Genomic DNA, 16,488 nt, shown 5'->3' with positions numbered 1-16,488 from the left:
GTTCAGGTACGTAGGCCATCTAGTCCAACCTTTCGGAGGAGGGACTCTAATTTGGACTCTCACCGCGCACAGCTTTTTTTTACTCTACTTCTCCCCGGGGTGGCAGACTTCTGGTAGACCCTGTCTCATGATCAATTACGCTGTCTCGGACCGTGCCGCATCTGGGATCTTGCGTGTTGTGTGCGTGTTCATGTGCACTCTCTGCGCTGTCATTGGGATCCCGGCGAGCCGGCTGTCAGTTCCCGGTTTTTCTCGCCCCTGAGCATGAAGGGAAAAGGAATCCTATCTCTAGGACGCAGTTGCGTGTCACTACAGCAGGCATTATGTGTGGCTTGGTCAGACTCTGAATACATTCAGCTGACTATATCTAGGAACCAAGCAATTACGAGCACAGCCGGGAAAGAAGACGCTGACCACGTCCCATGAGTGACGCACAAATCATGTCCCCCTTAGATCTGCGAGCTACTGCCCTGAGCACGTCAGGTCCCGATGTCACTGGAGGAACACGGCATGTCTCCATCCTATGAGCTCGTCTTCTCTTTTTTTTTTTCAGGGCGAGAGGAATACCCATGATGCCACTTTCTTGTTTTCTTGTTTCACCGCAGGAGGTATTGTTAGTGCCAGCTCAAAAGGCTGTGGGGGCAAGGCATAGTCCAGGGGGACCCTATTCTAAGCTGGACCCCAATGGCCCCCTTGGTGTTGTCGTTTGGAATACGATAGGGAGCCGAGATATACAAGTCCTTTACGGGGAAAGCATCTGTAGGTGACATCAGCTGCCTCACTTCAAAGCCATGGCATCTTGGCAGGCAGAAACTACGGCACGGCACAGCCCAGCAGCGGCAAGCTAGAGGAACGGATGAATGCCAGCTCGGTGCTGGCACGGCTCAATAAGGGGGCGTATGCTTATGGCCCGGATCTGGGACATTGATTCAGGCTGCCGGGGATAATTCGAGGGCATTACATTTACCTCCCCGAGCCCACCACGGGACCTCCGGTGGCTGTTAAGCCTCTTTTTCTCCCCTTACTCTCATCGACCCTTGTACTCCTCTTGTTTTAGCATGCTCTCTTTATGTCTATCATCAAGATGTTGAGCCTGCTGTTGACCAAGTTCCTCGAGCAACACCTCGTCCTCACCGTCATCCTTATCCTCGTCCCGCTCCCCCTCCGCGCGCTTAAGACATACCTGCGGAGATGGAGGCTCGCACAGGCTCGAGGTTGCCGGAAGGCTGCGAGCAAAGTTCCTGTCAAGGACCCCATCATCGGGTTTGACTTTCTGTACAGAGCTTTGTTCGGTAATGCCCCGGAGCGATACCTCGAGAGTACGTGGGCGGCGTTCAAGGAGATGGGGACCACGTACGTAGAAAAGAGGTGGACTTGGCAGTGTGTTTACACGTGCGACCCTCTGAACCTCAAACAGATTCTTGCCACTGCCTCTGAGGACTTTGACCTCCCAGAGTTTCGCACCTCGGTCATTGGACATGTCTTTGGCCGGGGTATCTTTGTCCTCTCAGGACACACATGGAAGCATGCTCGGACTGTTCTGAGACGAAGCTTCAAGAAAGAAAACCCTGCACCTTTCCTTGAAACTCTAGAGCGCAACTTTCAAGCCTTTACAAGCCATGTTCCAACTGATGGGTCTGAAGTTGACCTTCAGCCCCTGTTTCTAGGTCTCACCATGGACGTTGCAACAGAGTTTCTCATGGGGCACTCGACAGGCATGCTCCGTAACAACGGCGATCACTCTAGAGAGCAGCAGTTTGTCGATGACTACATGGTCTGCTCCGAGGAGATTATCCAGCAGATGCAACTAGGTCCCTTACACCAACTCAAGTTCAACTTCAAAGCCAAGAGGGCCAAGAAGAGAGTGTATGAGTATCTCGACAAGTTTATTGACGAGTCTCTTCAACACTCAAAAGACAGCAACCCTGAGGGTAATTTCTTGGCAGACATGATGGCTATATCAAGGGACCGCAAGGGTCTAAGTGACCAGATCCTCCACATCCTCTTGGCAAGCAGAGACACTACCTCGAGCTTGCTGAGCAACCTCTTCTTTGTCTTATCCAAGAACCCAAGCATTTTTGCCAAGCTTCGACAAGAAGTCCTCAACATCTCTGGTCAAGAACTCCCCACAGCTCACCAACTCAAGGAGATGACTTACATGAAGTGGTGCGTCAACGAATGTGAGTCAAGTCACCCTCTCCAAACCGTCAGCCCTCTAACACGTCCTCAGCCCTGAGGTTGCATCCTGTCATCCCCACAAACGCCCGTGTCGCAGTCAGGGACACGACCATCCCTCGTGGTGGCGGCGCTGACGGGCAATCCCCCCTCCTCGTCCCCAGGGGCACCGCCATGTTTTACAACGTCTACGCCATGCACCGCAGCGAGGCCGTCTTTGGGCCCGGCGCCGACGAGTTTATTCCCGAGCGGTGGCGGGACCTGAGACCGGGCTGGGGATATCTCCCCTTCAACGGCGGCGCCCGGGCCTGCATCGGGCGTGAGTTCTGACTCAAGAGGCGTGTCGTACAAGGCTGACGGTTTAGATGACAGAACAGTATGCGCTTCTGGAAACGCACTACGTTGTGGCTAGGATGGCGCAGACGTATACTCAGCTGGAGTCGAGGGATGATAGGGATTGGATGGAGCTGTACGCCTTGGCGCTGTGTTCTAAGAATGGGACTAGGGTTGCTGCGAGACGTTGACTGCAGGCTATGTGTTTATTCTCTTATTGGTTGTTTATGTATGGCTGGGCCATGTAATATGGGTAGGTGGTAGTTGCTTGGAGATACCTGGTTACTATAGGGTTAGAGTGTTTGCATGTCCAGGTTGTTGCTGGCGTTACTATATTGATGTTGGGGTACTCGATCTATGGCACGTTGTAATACTGTTTGAATACTGTGTTTCCAAGTTACACAGAACCGACTTTTCTTAATAGCCGACTGTCGAATTGAACATTTGCAGAACCACCATCATGGCTCGGCTCTCATTTAGGCAAACCGAGCATATATCGTTTTCAAGACTGAAGGGCAAGTTATTACGTACAAGAATCCAGAGTAGCGGTATGTCAAAATGTCGTACTCAAGCGCCAGGGCACAACCTCCAACAAAGCCAAATTTCACAGCCAGACCAGTTCATTGGATCATACCCTTCCCTCTGGCCGAGTATTCAGCATTCTATTACCCAATCGCAAGACAATAGACCGGACTGGGAAGTTATATAATTGCTTGGTTACATGCTTCCCCGTGGGCAAGCAAGACAACGGACCGGGCGGGAGGTGGCTAGGGCCCGTTGCTGATCTCCAGGTTTTGAAGGATGGCGAATCATGTTTAGTCTTTGACTCGAAAGATCCACTAATTTGTTTCTTGGCATCCCCATAGAGTTTAGGCGCTATCGAGTGCCTAGAGGTTGGCGATGGTGCTTGTTCCGATTTTAAGTCTTCGGCCCTGCCGTTTGGGGTCATCGTTGGTGGCCAAGCAAGATCTCTCGTATGCATCCTATGACGAGTGACTGATCTCTCAAGGTTACGTGGGGGAATAACGACACGCTACGTTGACTCGGCGATCCTCGACTATTTAATGGCGGCTCCCTCTCCACCTTGACCAACAATTGGCATTGAGCTTTCTGTCACTAATTGAAGCTTTTCAACTTTTGATCGATCAAGTTCTCAATCATGGGCAAACGAGCAGTCCATGCTCCCGTCTTGGGAGAGCACGTCTCGGGCCAGTCCAACAAGCCCCTTTCTCTACCTCCCCACAGCTTGACAAGCCAGCAAGTCCTCGACGAACTTCGCAGCAATGCAGCTACAGGTCTTGCACCCGAAGAAATTGCCCAGCGGCTTGAGGAGATGGGGCCGAACGAGCTGGAGCAAAAGAAGGGCGTCCAGCCTGTCAAGATCTTTCTCGAACAAGTCTTTAACGCAATGACTTTGGTGCGTCAACCCTAGACTTACACTGAACCTCTTTTACATTGTGACACCTTCTAACAGTGGCCGCCGGGCTAGCCAGGTACTTGTTTTGGCGTTAGCTGCGAGCTTCGGCATCCAGGCTTGGATCCCGGGAGGTATTCTGGCCGGAATCATCATCCTCAACATCTTCATCGGCTTCTTCCAGAGTCTTCAGGCTGAAAAGACCATCGACTCTCTACGTACTCTTGGCACGCCCAACTGCAAGGTCTTTCGCGGCGGCAAGACAATCACCATTCAGACTTCTGATGTCGTCCCTGGAGATATCGTCGACTTGGCTACAGGCGACTCGGTTCCTGCTGATATTCGACTCATTGAGGCTGTTAACCTTGAAGCTGATGAGGCTCTTCTTACTGGAGAGTCGGTGCCTATCCTCAAGATCCCCAAGTTGACGTTTGATGCCGATACCGGCCCTGGCGACCGTCTCAACGTCGTGTACAGCTCGTCCACCATTACCAAAGGCCGTGGTCGCGGTGTCGTATTTGCTACTGGCATGTTCACCGAGATCGGCCTCATCGCCGGAGCTCTCAGCAGTACCGGAGCCGACCTTAAGGGGTACCGTGACGATACCCAGCGCTCAGCAGCCCTCAAGGTGTGGGACGCGGTGCGCAACTGGATGGGCGAGTTTCTGGGTCTCACAGTCGGCACGCCTCTGCAGAAGAAGCTCTCGCAGCTGTTCCTGTCCCTCTTCGTCTTCGCCATCGTGTGCGCCATCGTGGTGCTCGGGGCCAACAGCTTCGACTCACGCAGGGATGTCATCATCTACGCCATCACGACGGCCATCGGAACTATCCCCGTGTCTCTGCTGCTCGTCCTGACCCTGACCATGGCAGCCGGCACAAAGAAGATGCTTGAGCGACATGTCATTGTCCGAAACCTCTCCAGTCTCGAGGCCCTGGGCGGTGTGACGAGTTGAGTCTCTCTATCATGCACCGTGTTCGAACCAAACGGCTAACCGCTTCCCCTCTAGACATCTGCTCCGACAAGACCGGGACCATCACCCAGGGGCGCATGGTGGTACGGAAGGCATGGGTTCCGGGCTGTGGAACATACTCGGTCGAGGCGACGAGCGAGGTGTACAACCCCACGGCCGGTCAGGTCCTTCTCAACGGCTCCGAGCCCAGAAAAGCTGCTGAGGAGAAGAGTGAGGGGTCCCTGATCTCTCCCCATGACGAGGTGGCCTCAAATCCCAGCCTGCAGTGGTATCTCAACGTCGCGTCCCTAGCCAACCTGGCCACCGTCGAGCAAAGCGACAGCAGCTCTACCAACCCAGGCGAGTGGAAGGCCAAGGGTGCTCCCACCGAGATTGCCATCGAGGTGTTTGCTGGTCGGTTTGGTTGGAACAGGTTGGAGCTCACCCAGGGCCAGAAGGCTGAGTGGAAGCATGTCGCCGAGTATCCCTTTGATTCGGATGTGAAGAAGATGACGGTTCTCTTTCACAATGTCAAGTCCAACGAGACCCATATCTTCACCAAGGCTAGTATATGACTTTAAACTCTTGTTTCTGTCACTAACATCTGCTAGGGCGCCGTTGAACGAGTCATCTCCTCATGCAAGTCCATCGCCATCGGCGACAGCATCCAGCCTCTCACCTCAGAGATCAGCCAAGACATCCACTTCAACATGGAAGCTCTCGCAAGCCAAGGTCTCCGTGTCCTCGCCCTCGCCCACAAGATCAACAGCCGCATCGTCTCCGAGTCCGAGTTTGTCGACGACATTGTTCCCAACCGCGACCTCTTTGAACGAGACCTCATCTTCCGAGGCCTCATTGGCATCTACGACCCTCCTCGCCCAGAGTCTCTTCCCAGTGTTAGCGCTTGTCAAGGAGCCGGTATCGTCGTTCACATGCTCACGGGAGACCATCCTCAGACTGCACGTGCCATCGCCATCGATGTCGGTATTCTGCCTTCTCCTGAACAGACTCAGCTGCTCCCTGCCGATGTGGCCGAGACAATGATGATGGCTGCCCACGAGTTTGATGCCCTCACCGACGCCCAGATCGACGACATGCCCCAACTGCCTCTTGTCGTAGCTCGCTGTGCCCCGAGCACAAAGGTCAGGATGATCGAGGCTCTGCATCGTCGTCAGCGCTACGTCGCTATGACTGGCGATGGCGTCAATGACAGCCCGAGTCTGAAGCGAGCCGATGTGGGCATCGCAATGGGAACTGGTTCAGACGTGGCCAAGGAATCATCAGACATCATCCTCACCGACGACAACTTTACGTCTATTCTCAACGCCATCGAGGAAGGTCGCCGCATCTTTGACAATATCCAAAAGTTTATCCTACACGTCTTGGCCGCCAACATCGGCTTTGTCGTGACGCTTCTCGCTGGCCTCGCTTTCAAGGATAAGAACGGAGTCTCAGTGTATCAACTCACACCCGTCGAGATCATCTGGATGCTCATGGGCACTGGCGCCTTCTGCGAGACTGGCCTTGGCTTCGAAAAGGCTGTCCCCGATATCCTCAACCGACCCCCTCAGAACGTAAGTCTTCCCCCCTTTTCTTTCAAGTCCAATATCTGACCATAGATAGCTCAAATACGGCGTCTTCACCCCCGAGTTCCTCGTCGATATGGTCGTCTACGGCACCATCATGGCCGGCTGCGTCCTCGGTTCCTTCACCATCATCATCTTTGGCTTCAGCGACGGCAACCTCGGCGAGAACTGCAACAGCGATTATTCAGAGGCATGCGATGCCGTCTACCGCGCTCGCGCCACATGCTTCACTACCATGACCTGGATCTTCCTCCTCTTCGCCTGGGGTCTTATCGACTTCCGCCGCTCGCTCTTCTACATGCCCAAGGGATTCAAGGCCTGGCTGGCTCATCTCTGGGGTAACCAGTTCCTGTTCTGGGCCGTCTTTGGTGTCTTCTTTACTGTATTCCCCGTTCTTTATATCCCCAAGCTGAACCATGTCGTGTTCCAGCATACGGGTATCAGCTGGGAGTGGGCTGTGGTGTTTATAGACGTCATCGTCTTCATGACTATGTCCGAGGCCTGGAAGTGGGCCAAGCGCATCTATTTCCGACGACAGTCCTTCCAGAGGGAGGGAGAGTGGAACGAGGGAGTCCAGGCTGAGGTTGAAGTGTAGGATCGATATCCTAGCCACAAGGCCCCATGCTGAGGCTCATGCGAGAGACCAGGACATGTGGACTCGATCGCATAAGGGGACGATGGCCAGCCTGCCGATTAAAATTGCTGGATCGTTAAAATATAAAATAGTTTCGTTATTCGTTCAACTTATTGTACACTTAGTTAGCCACGCATTCTCAAGAATGCAACTCAATAGCCATTGCTCAAATCAAGCTCCCAAGACCGATCAAGGCAAAACCGTACTCCTCCAAACCTTACCCACGCCAATCCATCGTCAGGGTATAATAACGTCGTTAACCACCGATAGAAGGTGGCAAATTGCTTGCAAAGTGAGTTTCAATGCTCACAAGACAGATCGTCCCCAATGGCCTTCACCATGCTACAGCATTAGACAATCAAGAAATCCATATGGAGATCTCTCAAGGTCTGGACCCAGCTCTTCGTCTGTGTGCCTTCAGCTTGAACTCCCCACAGCATCTGGAGGGCATCCCTCGCCGCGTAGAGGAATCCCCAAGGGGACTCGAGCATCAGCTTCTTGATCTGCACCGTGACCCATTCCTTCATTTCGGGCGTCTTGGCGCACGCTCCAAACACAAAAGTCACCCATGTCGTGGCTTTAAAGTTGGTGTCGTCGTCGGGTATCGTGCACAGCGTCTGGTGAAGCTCGTCAAAGATGGTGTCGGCCAGTTCTTCACCCACCCAGGCTTGCATGGAGGGTATCGCGTGGAGGATGTAGAGGCACACTGCCAGGCGATGAGAGGATGCTACTCGGAATCGACTCAAGACTGGATCTGGTTCGGTAGAGGGAATGTTGTTTACTTGTCGTGCCCAAGGGAGCACGTCAAAGTTCTGAGCTCGGTCCAACAGGGCTGCTCCAGCTGCCGTCACCATATCAGCCGAGACAAGATCGTCGTGTCTCGTATTAGAGAGTCGAGAAGCTATTAGCATGATTTCGAGGAGCTGGGGTGGACAGCAATAGTAGCTGTTGGTCGTTTTCCCAAGAATATCCAACGCCTGACATGACTGAAAGTACGAGTGCGAGTCCGTGGGCGTGGGCCGGAATGTGGACTCTAGGATATAGTAGCTAGTAATTGTCAGCTCATTGAGTCAATTAGAGCAAGATTCATGACGCACATGAAGCAGTCGGACACGAGATAATCTCTCAGACTCTCGTCAACATCTGACACTGGTCCCAGCAGCTTCATGATCCTCCCAGCGCCGTCAAAGTGAGCCTTCCAGTTGTGCTTGCCAGACTCGATCAGCTCGACATTGATGAGGAACAAGATAGCGGCGAGCACAATGTCCCCTCCGATGGACTCGATGCTCTGCAGGGCCGACGGCAGCATGCGCAACACCTGGTGCTTGGCCTCGAGGGCGTCCATGAGGAGGTTCCTGGGGCCTAGCCCCCTGTCGAGAGAGTCCGGGGCCAGCCAGGGCCGAGAGCGGTTGTACATGTGCGTCGCCGAGGCGGCGATGATGACTTGACGGAGGAGAGGGTGGGCCTGAGTGAATTTGAGGAGGTTTCGAAACGGGTTGTCGGGCACGTCGTAGGCTACAAAGTCTCGACTGAGCCGCGCATCGACTGTAAGAGCTGGTCAGCCATGTCTCTGTTGATCACTTGTTGTCTCTCATTTTCCAGGAGGGGGGCCAAGGGTTGCGCACAATAAGCGAGATACTGCCTGTGGTTGCTCGTGATGTCTTGGTAGAGCGGATCGACAAGCACCCAAGGCGTCGACGTCGACGCCTCCGAAGCCAGGGCATGACTGGATGTCGTGGTACAGACGAGCTGTGTGTCACAACTCGCTACGGGGGTTGCATGGTCATGAGAAAAGTCAAACTCCGACTCGGCATCTGGCGTGTCCGAGTTGTCTGAAGTCAGCTCCTCAACCTCTCTGACTTCAGGAAGACTCGGAGCAACGTAGGCAGCCGGCGATGACGGCGGGATGGGCGGCGAGGCGGCGGAGGACGAGGCGGACGAGGCAGATGAAGAGGCAGGAGAGGCAGAGGAGAGGGACGAGACGGAAGATATTGAGGCTCTCGAGCGGGCTGCCGCACCCCTCACCGGGGTATACAGGGCGGCGCTCGACTGCTGGCCGGCGAGCTTACCCCGAGACGCAACGGCGCCCGTCCACTGAAAGAGCTGCCCGTACCCAAGGCACTCGACGCCCTTGGCCTCGCACTTGGCGCAGTGTGGGACCAGACGGTCACAGCGAAGCCGTCGCCGGCGACAGTTGTGGCACGGCTTGTCGGCAACGGGTCCGGATCGTACGTTTTTGCCCTTTTTACTGCCTCCGGGAGCCATGGGGCGCTGTAGAGGATGGGAAAGCAAGACGGGAGCAACTGAGGGGATCCAGACGACCAAGCAAGGGGTCGGCGTATAAGCATCAAGCAAGCAAAGCGCCTAGGGGCCAGCGGAATCGGCAGCAAGGGGCCAGAAACCACAATTATTGACCAACAGGGCGCGCATGCTCATCAGTCGAACGATGAGCACGTTTCCTAGTAAAGGTAATAAGTGTGTCTGGTGGTCTAGGAGGGGGAGTTGCAGTATGTACGTACGTTGCTTGGTTGCAGCCGGGCTCAGCGCTCCTTGTAATGGCCCGTGGCCGGAACCGGGCGGAGCGGATGCCGGAGGACGCTAGACCGTAAGAGGCAGCCAAGACGCAATTTCTTGATATCCCCCTCTTCCACCGTGGACAGTGCCGGATGCCGGTAGTTTGGGTGGTTCATGTTAAATAGAGAGCATGCGAACGACTGGACGGCAGTCTCTTTCAGCCTCCGGTAGATAAGAGCTGGTCCAAATACTTGCCTATTCTGTCATGGCAGCGTTGCTTCCACAACATCCGTGCTATCAGGACTAACCAACAAACTCGCAGCCTTCGGATGTCTGGTTTGCGTACTAACAGATGTGTACCGACTAACAGAAGATGTTGGTTAACAGATTAATTCGACTCGTCTCGATACTGTGAGCGAATCCTTAGGTGGTCGCGTGGCCCGTCGTTGACATCACCAGCTTGGGCTTGGGAGAATTCAGTTAGCGCAGACATTCGTGTTAATAACCCGGGGTCATAGTCGACGGCATTGGCTTCGAAAACCCTTCAACTTCAATATTCGCCCCGGCGCCCTGGATGGTTTCTCGCCGGTATCCGGAAGCTCAAGCTTGAGACTTTGCCCCTGACGACCCGGCTTTTCGCGGACAAGTTGACGATTGGAAGGTCAATTTCATATTCATTCAGACTATCGAACAAGGCGCAAAGGACACCAAACCGAAGAACTCTGCGCTGGTACTTTGATGACGCTCTAGATCCAACCACCATCTTGGTTTCTAGACGGGCCTCCCCATGAGGCACCATCTTGCCTAGACTGGCTTGTCGGTCCTCTTCGAACTACTCAGAGTCGGACCATCACCACCTCCAGATTGAGAGTCCTCGTTGCCTGGGCCAGGATCTGATCCTGTGTTGGAATCAGGGGTCCTGAGAAACTCGAGCTCTCCTTCGACTATTATCGTCCCTCTCCTGCCCGTGCCAAGCTCCCGCTTCCTTTGACCAGCTTCACTGGTCGGGGATTCTCTGAAAGTGCGGGCCCGTCCTTATCGTCTCCTTTAGGCCATTCGAAGAGTCTGGCATTCCCCGCCTGATTTCTAGGTATTGAAGAGTTCCTCGGATCCTCGGCACTGCCCTCTGTCTTCATCTTGAATGTAAAAGGTGGCTCCCTCGAATCGCCCGAGGAGCCAAATGCAAACTTTGTGTGAGTCCATCGTGTCGCATCGAATACGGTAGATGGCTTTGTCTCCGCGGGAGGAGAAAGCATGCCTTTGACTGCCTTGGAGGTTTCCGGAGTATCTGCTCGCGGGGGGTTGGCCGGTCCATCTTTGGGAAGTGTATCTTGCTTGATCGTGGATTGATCCAATTCCTCGTGATCACCGTCTTTGTTCTTGCCATAATCTTTACGCCAGACCAATTGCTCAGCTGGTGCAGGCGGATTAGGTGATAAATGATCTTCTGGTTCGGGCTCAGGTGTCGGTAGCGAAAGCTTGGTGGGCACATCCACGGGGTTTTGGTCGCTGTTCTCCCTGACCACACTCTCGCTAGAGTCTTCTTTCTCGATAGTCTCCTTGGGGTTCTCGTGCTTGGTGCTCTGCTCGGTGATCTCCTTCTCGATGACCTCCTCAGGTTTCTCTTCCTCCATAATGTCTTCAGGATTTGCTTTCTCTTCTTCCTCTACACCCTTCTCTGAGTTGCCTTTCTCGATAATTTCGTCAAGGTTCTTCTCGGGAATTTCTTCGGTTCGCTTGATCTCGATGCTCTCTTCGGGGTTCTCTTTCTGGGCAATCTCGCTAGATTTCCCGTTCTCGGTCGTATCTGTGGTATATGTAGAAGATTCCTTTGGAGAAGTCAGCGGCTCGAGATCCGAACCCTTTTTCGCGTCTTCCTCCTCCGGAATCGGCACCGCTTCTGTTGTGTCTATTGGCGGATCTTCTTTATCGTCGGTTGTTAGAGTCGAGCGAGTATCGGTCCCCTAGTCAGTGTCAGCCACGTTTCTTGTTCTTCGTACAAGAGACTCGTTGCACTTACTTCTGTTCCTTCTTTCAGCGATGGTATTGGTTCTTTTGCTTTGCCCTCCTCTTCTTCATCCACTTTGTCGTTATTCCTATAGTTGTCTTTGCTGTAAGTGCTCTTGGCCTTGTTTTCATCCCCCTCGGTTTCGTGATCCTTATCACGAGTTCCGTTGTCGTCCTGCTCCTTAGCCTTCTCCTTCTCGACTTTATTATCCTCCAATCCACCCTTCTTCTCTTGACTCTTCTGTGCCAACATCGTCTCTGTCTGCTTCTCAACCTCAGAACTCTTCTTTACCCCTAGCCAAGGCTTCTGCGCCAAAATCTCCTCCGACGAGACATCAGGCAGCTTGATGCGGACTGTGCGCTTTGCACCATATACTAACTTCCTATTCTTGAAAATATCGTCGCTAATAACTTGTCGTTGTCTACCATGTTTCTTTTGTCGAGTGCTCGCTGGTGCAATTCCCCCCTTGTCGGAAGATAGGGAAGACCCAGAAGGGGCAGTTGTCTTGGCAAGCCGTGGCTTCGGATCCAAAATCTTCCTCGTAGGAAAGGGCCTCGTGGGATTCAAGGTCATTGGCCGCACGGCCGATCGCTCTAGGGGGTGTGTGTTGTCCTCGGGGCCCGTCTGCGTACCCATCGATCGGGTCGGTCTCTTTGTCTCGACTGGGTCCTTTAACAGTTGCTGCAATAGCCAATCGTGTTCTTCCCTGATCATCTGTCTCAAGTCCACGTCTTTATTCCCGTTCTCGTTCGATTCTTTCTCAGGGATCTCCTCCTCGCTTGTGGGGCGATTACTCGAGTTTCTAGACTGCGCAGCTCGGCGTCTAAGAGAGGCGTCGAATGGTCTGGGGCAATCATCTGGACACTGCTGTTTCCAGAGGTCAATCTGCCTGGAGATCCACGGCCGTAGCACTCGAGTCGCCCAGGTTTGACAGTTTTCGAGAATTGCCCTCAGCTCGAGGATGTCCACCATGCGGGTTAAGGAGCCCCTCCAGATGACTTGCATCTCCTACATGGCAGATACATGTTAGTAACTTGAAAGCCATGAGTCATCCCTACTTACCCAAGTGCATTTAGAAGGTGCTGAATGCATGATCCAGACACGAACCAAATCACGCCTGACTGTGATTGTCACCACTGGCGGGATGTCCCCAAGAGACTGGTTGTCATGCCTGGACAGATTCTCGAGCATTTCCTGTGCAGCCGCACCAGCATTTGCTGCATGGCTATAGCAAAGCTCGGCATCGCCCTTGTACTCATCCTTCATGTACTCGACAATCAGCCATGGGAAGAGCACATACTCTGAGGACAAGGCTGCCCCCCTTCGTCCAGTCTCGGTGACTCCCGTGGCACTCGGCTGCAGTCCGTGGCCGGCGAGATGTTCGAGTGTTACTTGAGAAAAGTTGTCGACGATTGAGTGACTAGAGGCAAATTGCTGGAGACCGCTATGTTGATGGTTGTATTCTGCCGGTGAGATCACGTAGACGGGGAAGTGCGCAACCCATCCTGGCTTCGGCTCTGGTAGATCACCTTGCGTTCCTTCAGAGCCGTCTGGTCCGAATAACGTCCATGGCCGATCTCGTGCCCTGGCATAGGTCATCAGCACCCAAGCAGATAGGCAAGATCAACGACATGTATCTTACTCCTGGAACGAGTCGTAGTAGAACTTAGCACGTGCTGTTCTGCAACAGTCAGTAAATCAAGCCTTTCGTACCCGGGCACCGCAGACTTACTGCCTCGTGTCTCCGTCACAAACTTGGGCTTCCTCCACCAACGTATCAAGAAACAATTCTTCAAACTGTACCTTCCAGTCACCCTCGCTGTACTCGCCAATCCCAAGCTGGCCCGCCTCAGCAAGGTGATTCGTCAACTCCCTGATGCCGGCGCAAAACTCCAAGTCAGCCGAGATCTCGGCGCGGTCATCGCCGGGGATGTCGTCGCGCGCATTGATGCCGTCCTTTTCGAGGAGCTGGAGTATTTCTTCTTCGGTGAATCCGAACTTGTCTGGGATAGTCCGTCTAAAGTCGAGCAGCGCGTCTTGGAGCGACTCGACGTGGGGAGGGAGCAGCTCGCAGCCTTGGTCCTCGTCTTCGATAAAGATACCATTCTCCGCAAGCCTAGTGCGGTCCATGGCGTGATGATCTTGATAAAGAGTAGGTTTTCGACTATGTGAATGAGAGGCGTGTGTCGCGAAAGGTTGTGCTCAACCTCAGGAACGTCCAAAGCCCACTAGAACAAACGCAAGCTCAGTCACCCAACGTTTGTGACTCCCGTGAGCCACATCCCCTCATCACGCCCCCGCAGCCGGCGGTTAGCATCATGAGATGGCACATGCATTTCGTGTTGTTGGCCTGGGGGGCTTAGCGGATGCAGGGCGCTTGTTCCAGCTCAATCGACATGGATGTGGTGGAGAGGAATGCGGAGGCGTCCGGGATACCATTCGCACGATGGATTAGAGCTGAATGCTTAATCGCCTTGGCGGGTTTCAGCCTGCTCTCCCGTCATCTTATGTCGCATCTGGTCTGTGGATGGCGAATGGGAGTCCCCCTTTGCATTGGGGACATAGTTTGGACTAGGATCAGGGACGGACTATCCCGACCTGCCAAGGCACATCTTATCTTATCTATGGTTATCTGACGACGACATCCCAAGTCCTCAAATTCCAAAGCAGCGCGTAGTAATCCTTCGGCGATAGTCTCGATAGATATTTGTTACAAGCCGACGGCACATGGAATTAAAGCTCAGAAGCTCTCATATCAGAGCATGTTACTCGCATCTGACGCTACGTCTGCCTCAGCGTTACTGTGGTGATGCCTGGTGACGTGGGTAGCCTCACGACCTGCGCATCAGCACGCCAACCCACCTGAACGCGTGCTCCCAAATGAGTCAAATTCTGGTCAGGTTAAAGTTTTCTACGAGCATTTTGACAACTGTCATTCCTCCCGTGAACCAGGGACATGGTTAAAGTTGACATGTCTGCGGGACAAGGCTTGAGCCTCAACCGTTATCTGTGACGACCCAGCAACCAGGAAAACATCAACATCCCAAGCCCCAACGACGGACAAGTCAGTCCAAGCGTCACAAGAAGATCGAGCAGCACGAGTTGGGAAAATTGCAAAAATGTAAAGCCCTTGAATGTTCGTGAAAGAGGACAGTGTCGTAGGAACCATGTTCACCGCTGGGAACCAAGGACCAGTGAACACTGCACCAGATACAAATCAAAGAGGACAAATCGTCCATTCACTGCCCTTTCCTGCTCTGGGCGTCAATCAACCCTCCAAACTCCGGGTATTCCAGTCCCCAACTCCGCAGCGAATGCTCAGATGGTTCCATATCCCCCCAAACTCCAGTGCCATGCCGAAAATCAACAGAAACCGATAATCCCCCCTCGATGACCCAGTAGTCAGAACAACCCCGGTGGTGTCGCATAGTATCGTCCCTTGTGTCGAAAAACGTGGCTGAAAACAAAAAGTGACAGATTTCCTTGAGTGATGCCGTAGTCAGGCAGCCCCTTACGCCTAGTAAGGGGTGGTGCCTCCCTGGGCCACGAGGGCAAGCTTCTGAACCTCAACCTTGTGGAGAGCGTCGTGAAGCCTGGCGATACGAGAGTCGCGGCTCGCGAGGATCTGCGAGGCGTGGGACTCGAAGTCGTAGCGAATGGTAATTAGGGCGTGGTGGATGCGGTAGAGGAAACAGCCGCGGCCTTCCTGGCGGAGCAGGGCGTACTCGCGCTGGCGAGCGGTGCGGAGGCCCTCCTCACGGTCATGGTAGAATCTAGTGATAACAAAAACTGCCCCCTTCACCATGGTTCGGGCCTCCTCGACGAGGTCGCCGAGGGCGTCGGTGCTAAGGGGCCCTTCGGCGGCCATGATGGTCATCTCCTTTCGGACCTGGCTGAGGAGGTTGGTAAGCTGGCCGATGCTGTCATCCAGGTCGCGGCGCGACTTGTGTCGGCGCGGGATAGTGAAAGTGAGAGCCACAGCACCTTCGTTGGCGCGGCGGAATTGGAAGTGATTCTTGTTGTCAGGGTGCAGCTCAAGGCCGCGGATCTTGCGAGCAGAAGCCATCTTGCAGAGGAGTCGTAGCAAGTGTTTCGGTAGACAGCCAAATAAGAAATGAGGTCGTCGTCGACGTGGGTAAACAAAGGGCTTCGGGAGCGTGCTGTTTTCGAGAAAACGAGGAGTCGTGTTGTTTTTTTTCTTGAGCGCTGAGCGCGGATGCAGTGCTAGGAGCAGGGCGGCAGAACCTAGAAGATTCTTACTGTACAGGCCGCCTAGAGAGTTCGTTGGGGATCCGTGACTTTGTGACTGTAGAGCAAGCTCAAAAACGGTCGAGTTAAGGAGAGTCTCGAGGAAAATAATTTTTTTTTGGCAAGGTGAAGGTTGGTGATGGTTCATACAAACTCAGGCGGGGTGCCATGCTGGTGCCATTGTGCGCTTCCTTGGAGGGTCAAGGAGGCAGAATTTCTGGCAGATGCAGGGCCAGGCCGACGTTTGCCTGTCGGCTCGATAAGTCTAATGGTACGGGCCATGTTGGATATTTTGGTGGGTGATGCGGGAGGTCGTCGACGGGCGAGGTATCGCAAAGTGTACTCGAGGTCAACCTTTCAGGTCAAAGCTTATAGAAAACAATGCTTGATATAAATAAGCAAGATGAAATGTTCAATAATACTCAACAAAGAACAAAGAACATTAACCTGTGGTCGTGAACCGACAGGATACCGCACTTTTATATCCCGAGCTTCGTCGCCTCACCCCGCGATCTGCTGCATCCTTGACACCACTTGTGGCCTCATGTTCCTACACATGACCAAGAAACAATCGAGAATACATGCATTGGCATAAATCAACTGGTGGCTCACATTGAGCCAAGATGG

The 16,488-nt window shown here is 53.6% G+C and overlaps 5 protein-coding genes across 5 annotated transcripts; 2 read left to right on the top strand and 3 right to left on the bottom strand.

Moving 5' to 3' along the window:
- Nucleotides 1-1,084: 1,084 nt before the first annotated feature.
- Nucleotides 1,085-2,699, top strand: LRP88_05429 (cytochrome P450; the record flags this gene model as incomplete). Its single annotated transcript, XM_083241981.1, has 3 exons — nt 1,085-2,180; nt 2,231-2,494; nt 2,548-2,699. The coding sequence occupies 3 exons, from the start codon at nt 1,085-1,087 to the stop codon at nt 2,697-2,699; spliced, it is 1,512 nt and encodes a 503-aa protein (XP_083103129.1).
- Nucleotides 2,700-3,667: 968 nt separating this feature from the next.
- LRP88_05428 (uncharacterized protein) lies at nt 3,668-7,052 on the top strand (the record flags this gene model as incomplete). The annotated part of the gene is made up of 5 exons (XM_083241980.1): nt 3,668-3,925; nt 4,002-4,869; nt 4,929-5,401; nt 5,483-6,445; nt 6,495-7,052. The coding sequence occupies 5 exons, from the start codon at nt 3,668-3,670 to the stop codon at nt 7,050-7,052; spliced, it is 3,120 nt and encodes a 1,039-aa protein (XP_083103128.1).
- Nucleotides 7,053-7,441: 389 nt separating this feature from the next.
- Nucleotides 7,442-9,356, bottom strand: LRP88_05427 (transcription factor domain-containing protein; the record flags this gene model as incomplete). Its single annotated transcript, XM_083241979.1, has 3 exons — nt 7,442-8,138; nt 8,189-8,636; nt 8,717-9,356. The coding sequence occupies 3 exons, from the start codon at nt 9,354-9,356 to the stop codon at nt 7,442-7,444; spliced, it is 1,785 nt and encodes a 594-aa protein (XP_083103127.1).
- Nucleotides 9,357-10,552: 1,196 nt separating this feature from the next.
- LRP88_05426 (uncharacterized protein) lies at nt 10,553-13,743 on the bottom strand (the record flags this gene model as incomplete). The annotated part of the gene is made up of 5 exons (XM_083241978.1): nt 10,553-11,569; nt 11,626-12,621; nt 12,676-13,198; nt 13,256-13,294; nt 13,346-13,743. The coding sequence occupies 5 exons, from the start codon at nt 13,741-13,743 to the stop codon at nt 10,553-10,555; spliced, it is 2,973 nt and encodes a 990-aa protein (XP_083103126.1).
- Nucleotides 13,744-15,130: 1,387 nt separating this feature from the next.
- LRP88_05425 (uncharacterized protein) lies at nt 15,131-15,679 on the bottom strand (the record flags this gene model as incomplete). The annotated part of the gene is made up of 1 exon (XM_083241977.1): nt 15,131-15,679. One exon carries the CDS (start codon nt 15,677-15,679, stop codon nt 15,131-15,133), a length of 549 nt encoding a protein of 182 aa, XP_083103125.1.
- Between the last annotated feature and the right edge of the window lie 809 nt (nt 15,680-16,488).

Source organism: Fusarium phalaenopsidis, assembly GCF_050370095.1.
Source record: "Fusarium phalaenopsidis strain FUZ10S chromosome Unknown contig_32292, whole genome shotgun sequence".
Lineage (NCBI taxonomy): Eukaryota > Fungi > Ascomycota > Sordariomycetes > Hypocreales > Nectriaceae > Fusarium > Fusarium phalaenopsidis.
The sequence above is the reverse complement of the archived record's forward strand: the minus strand, read 5'-3'. Positions and strand labels throughout refer to the sequence as shown.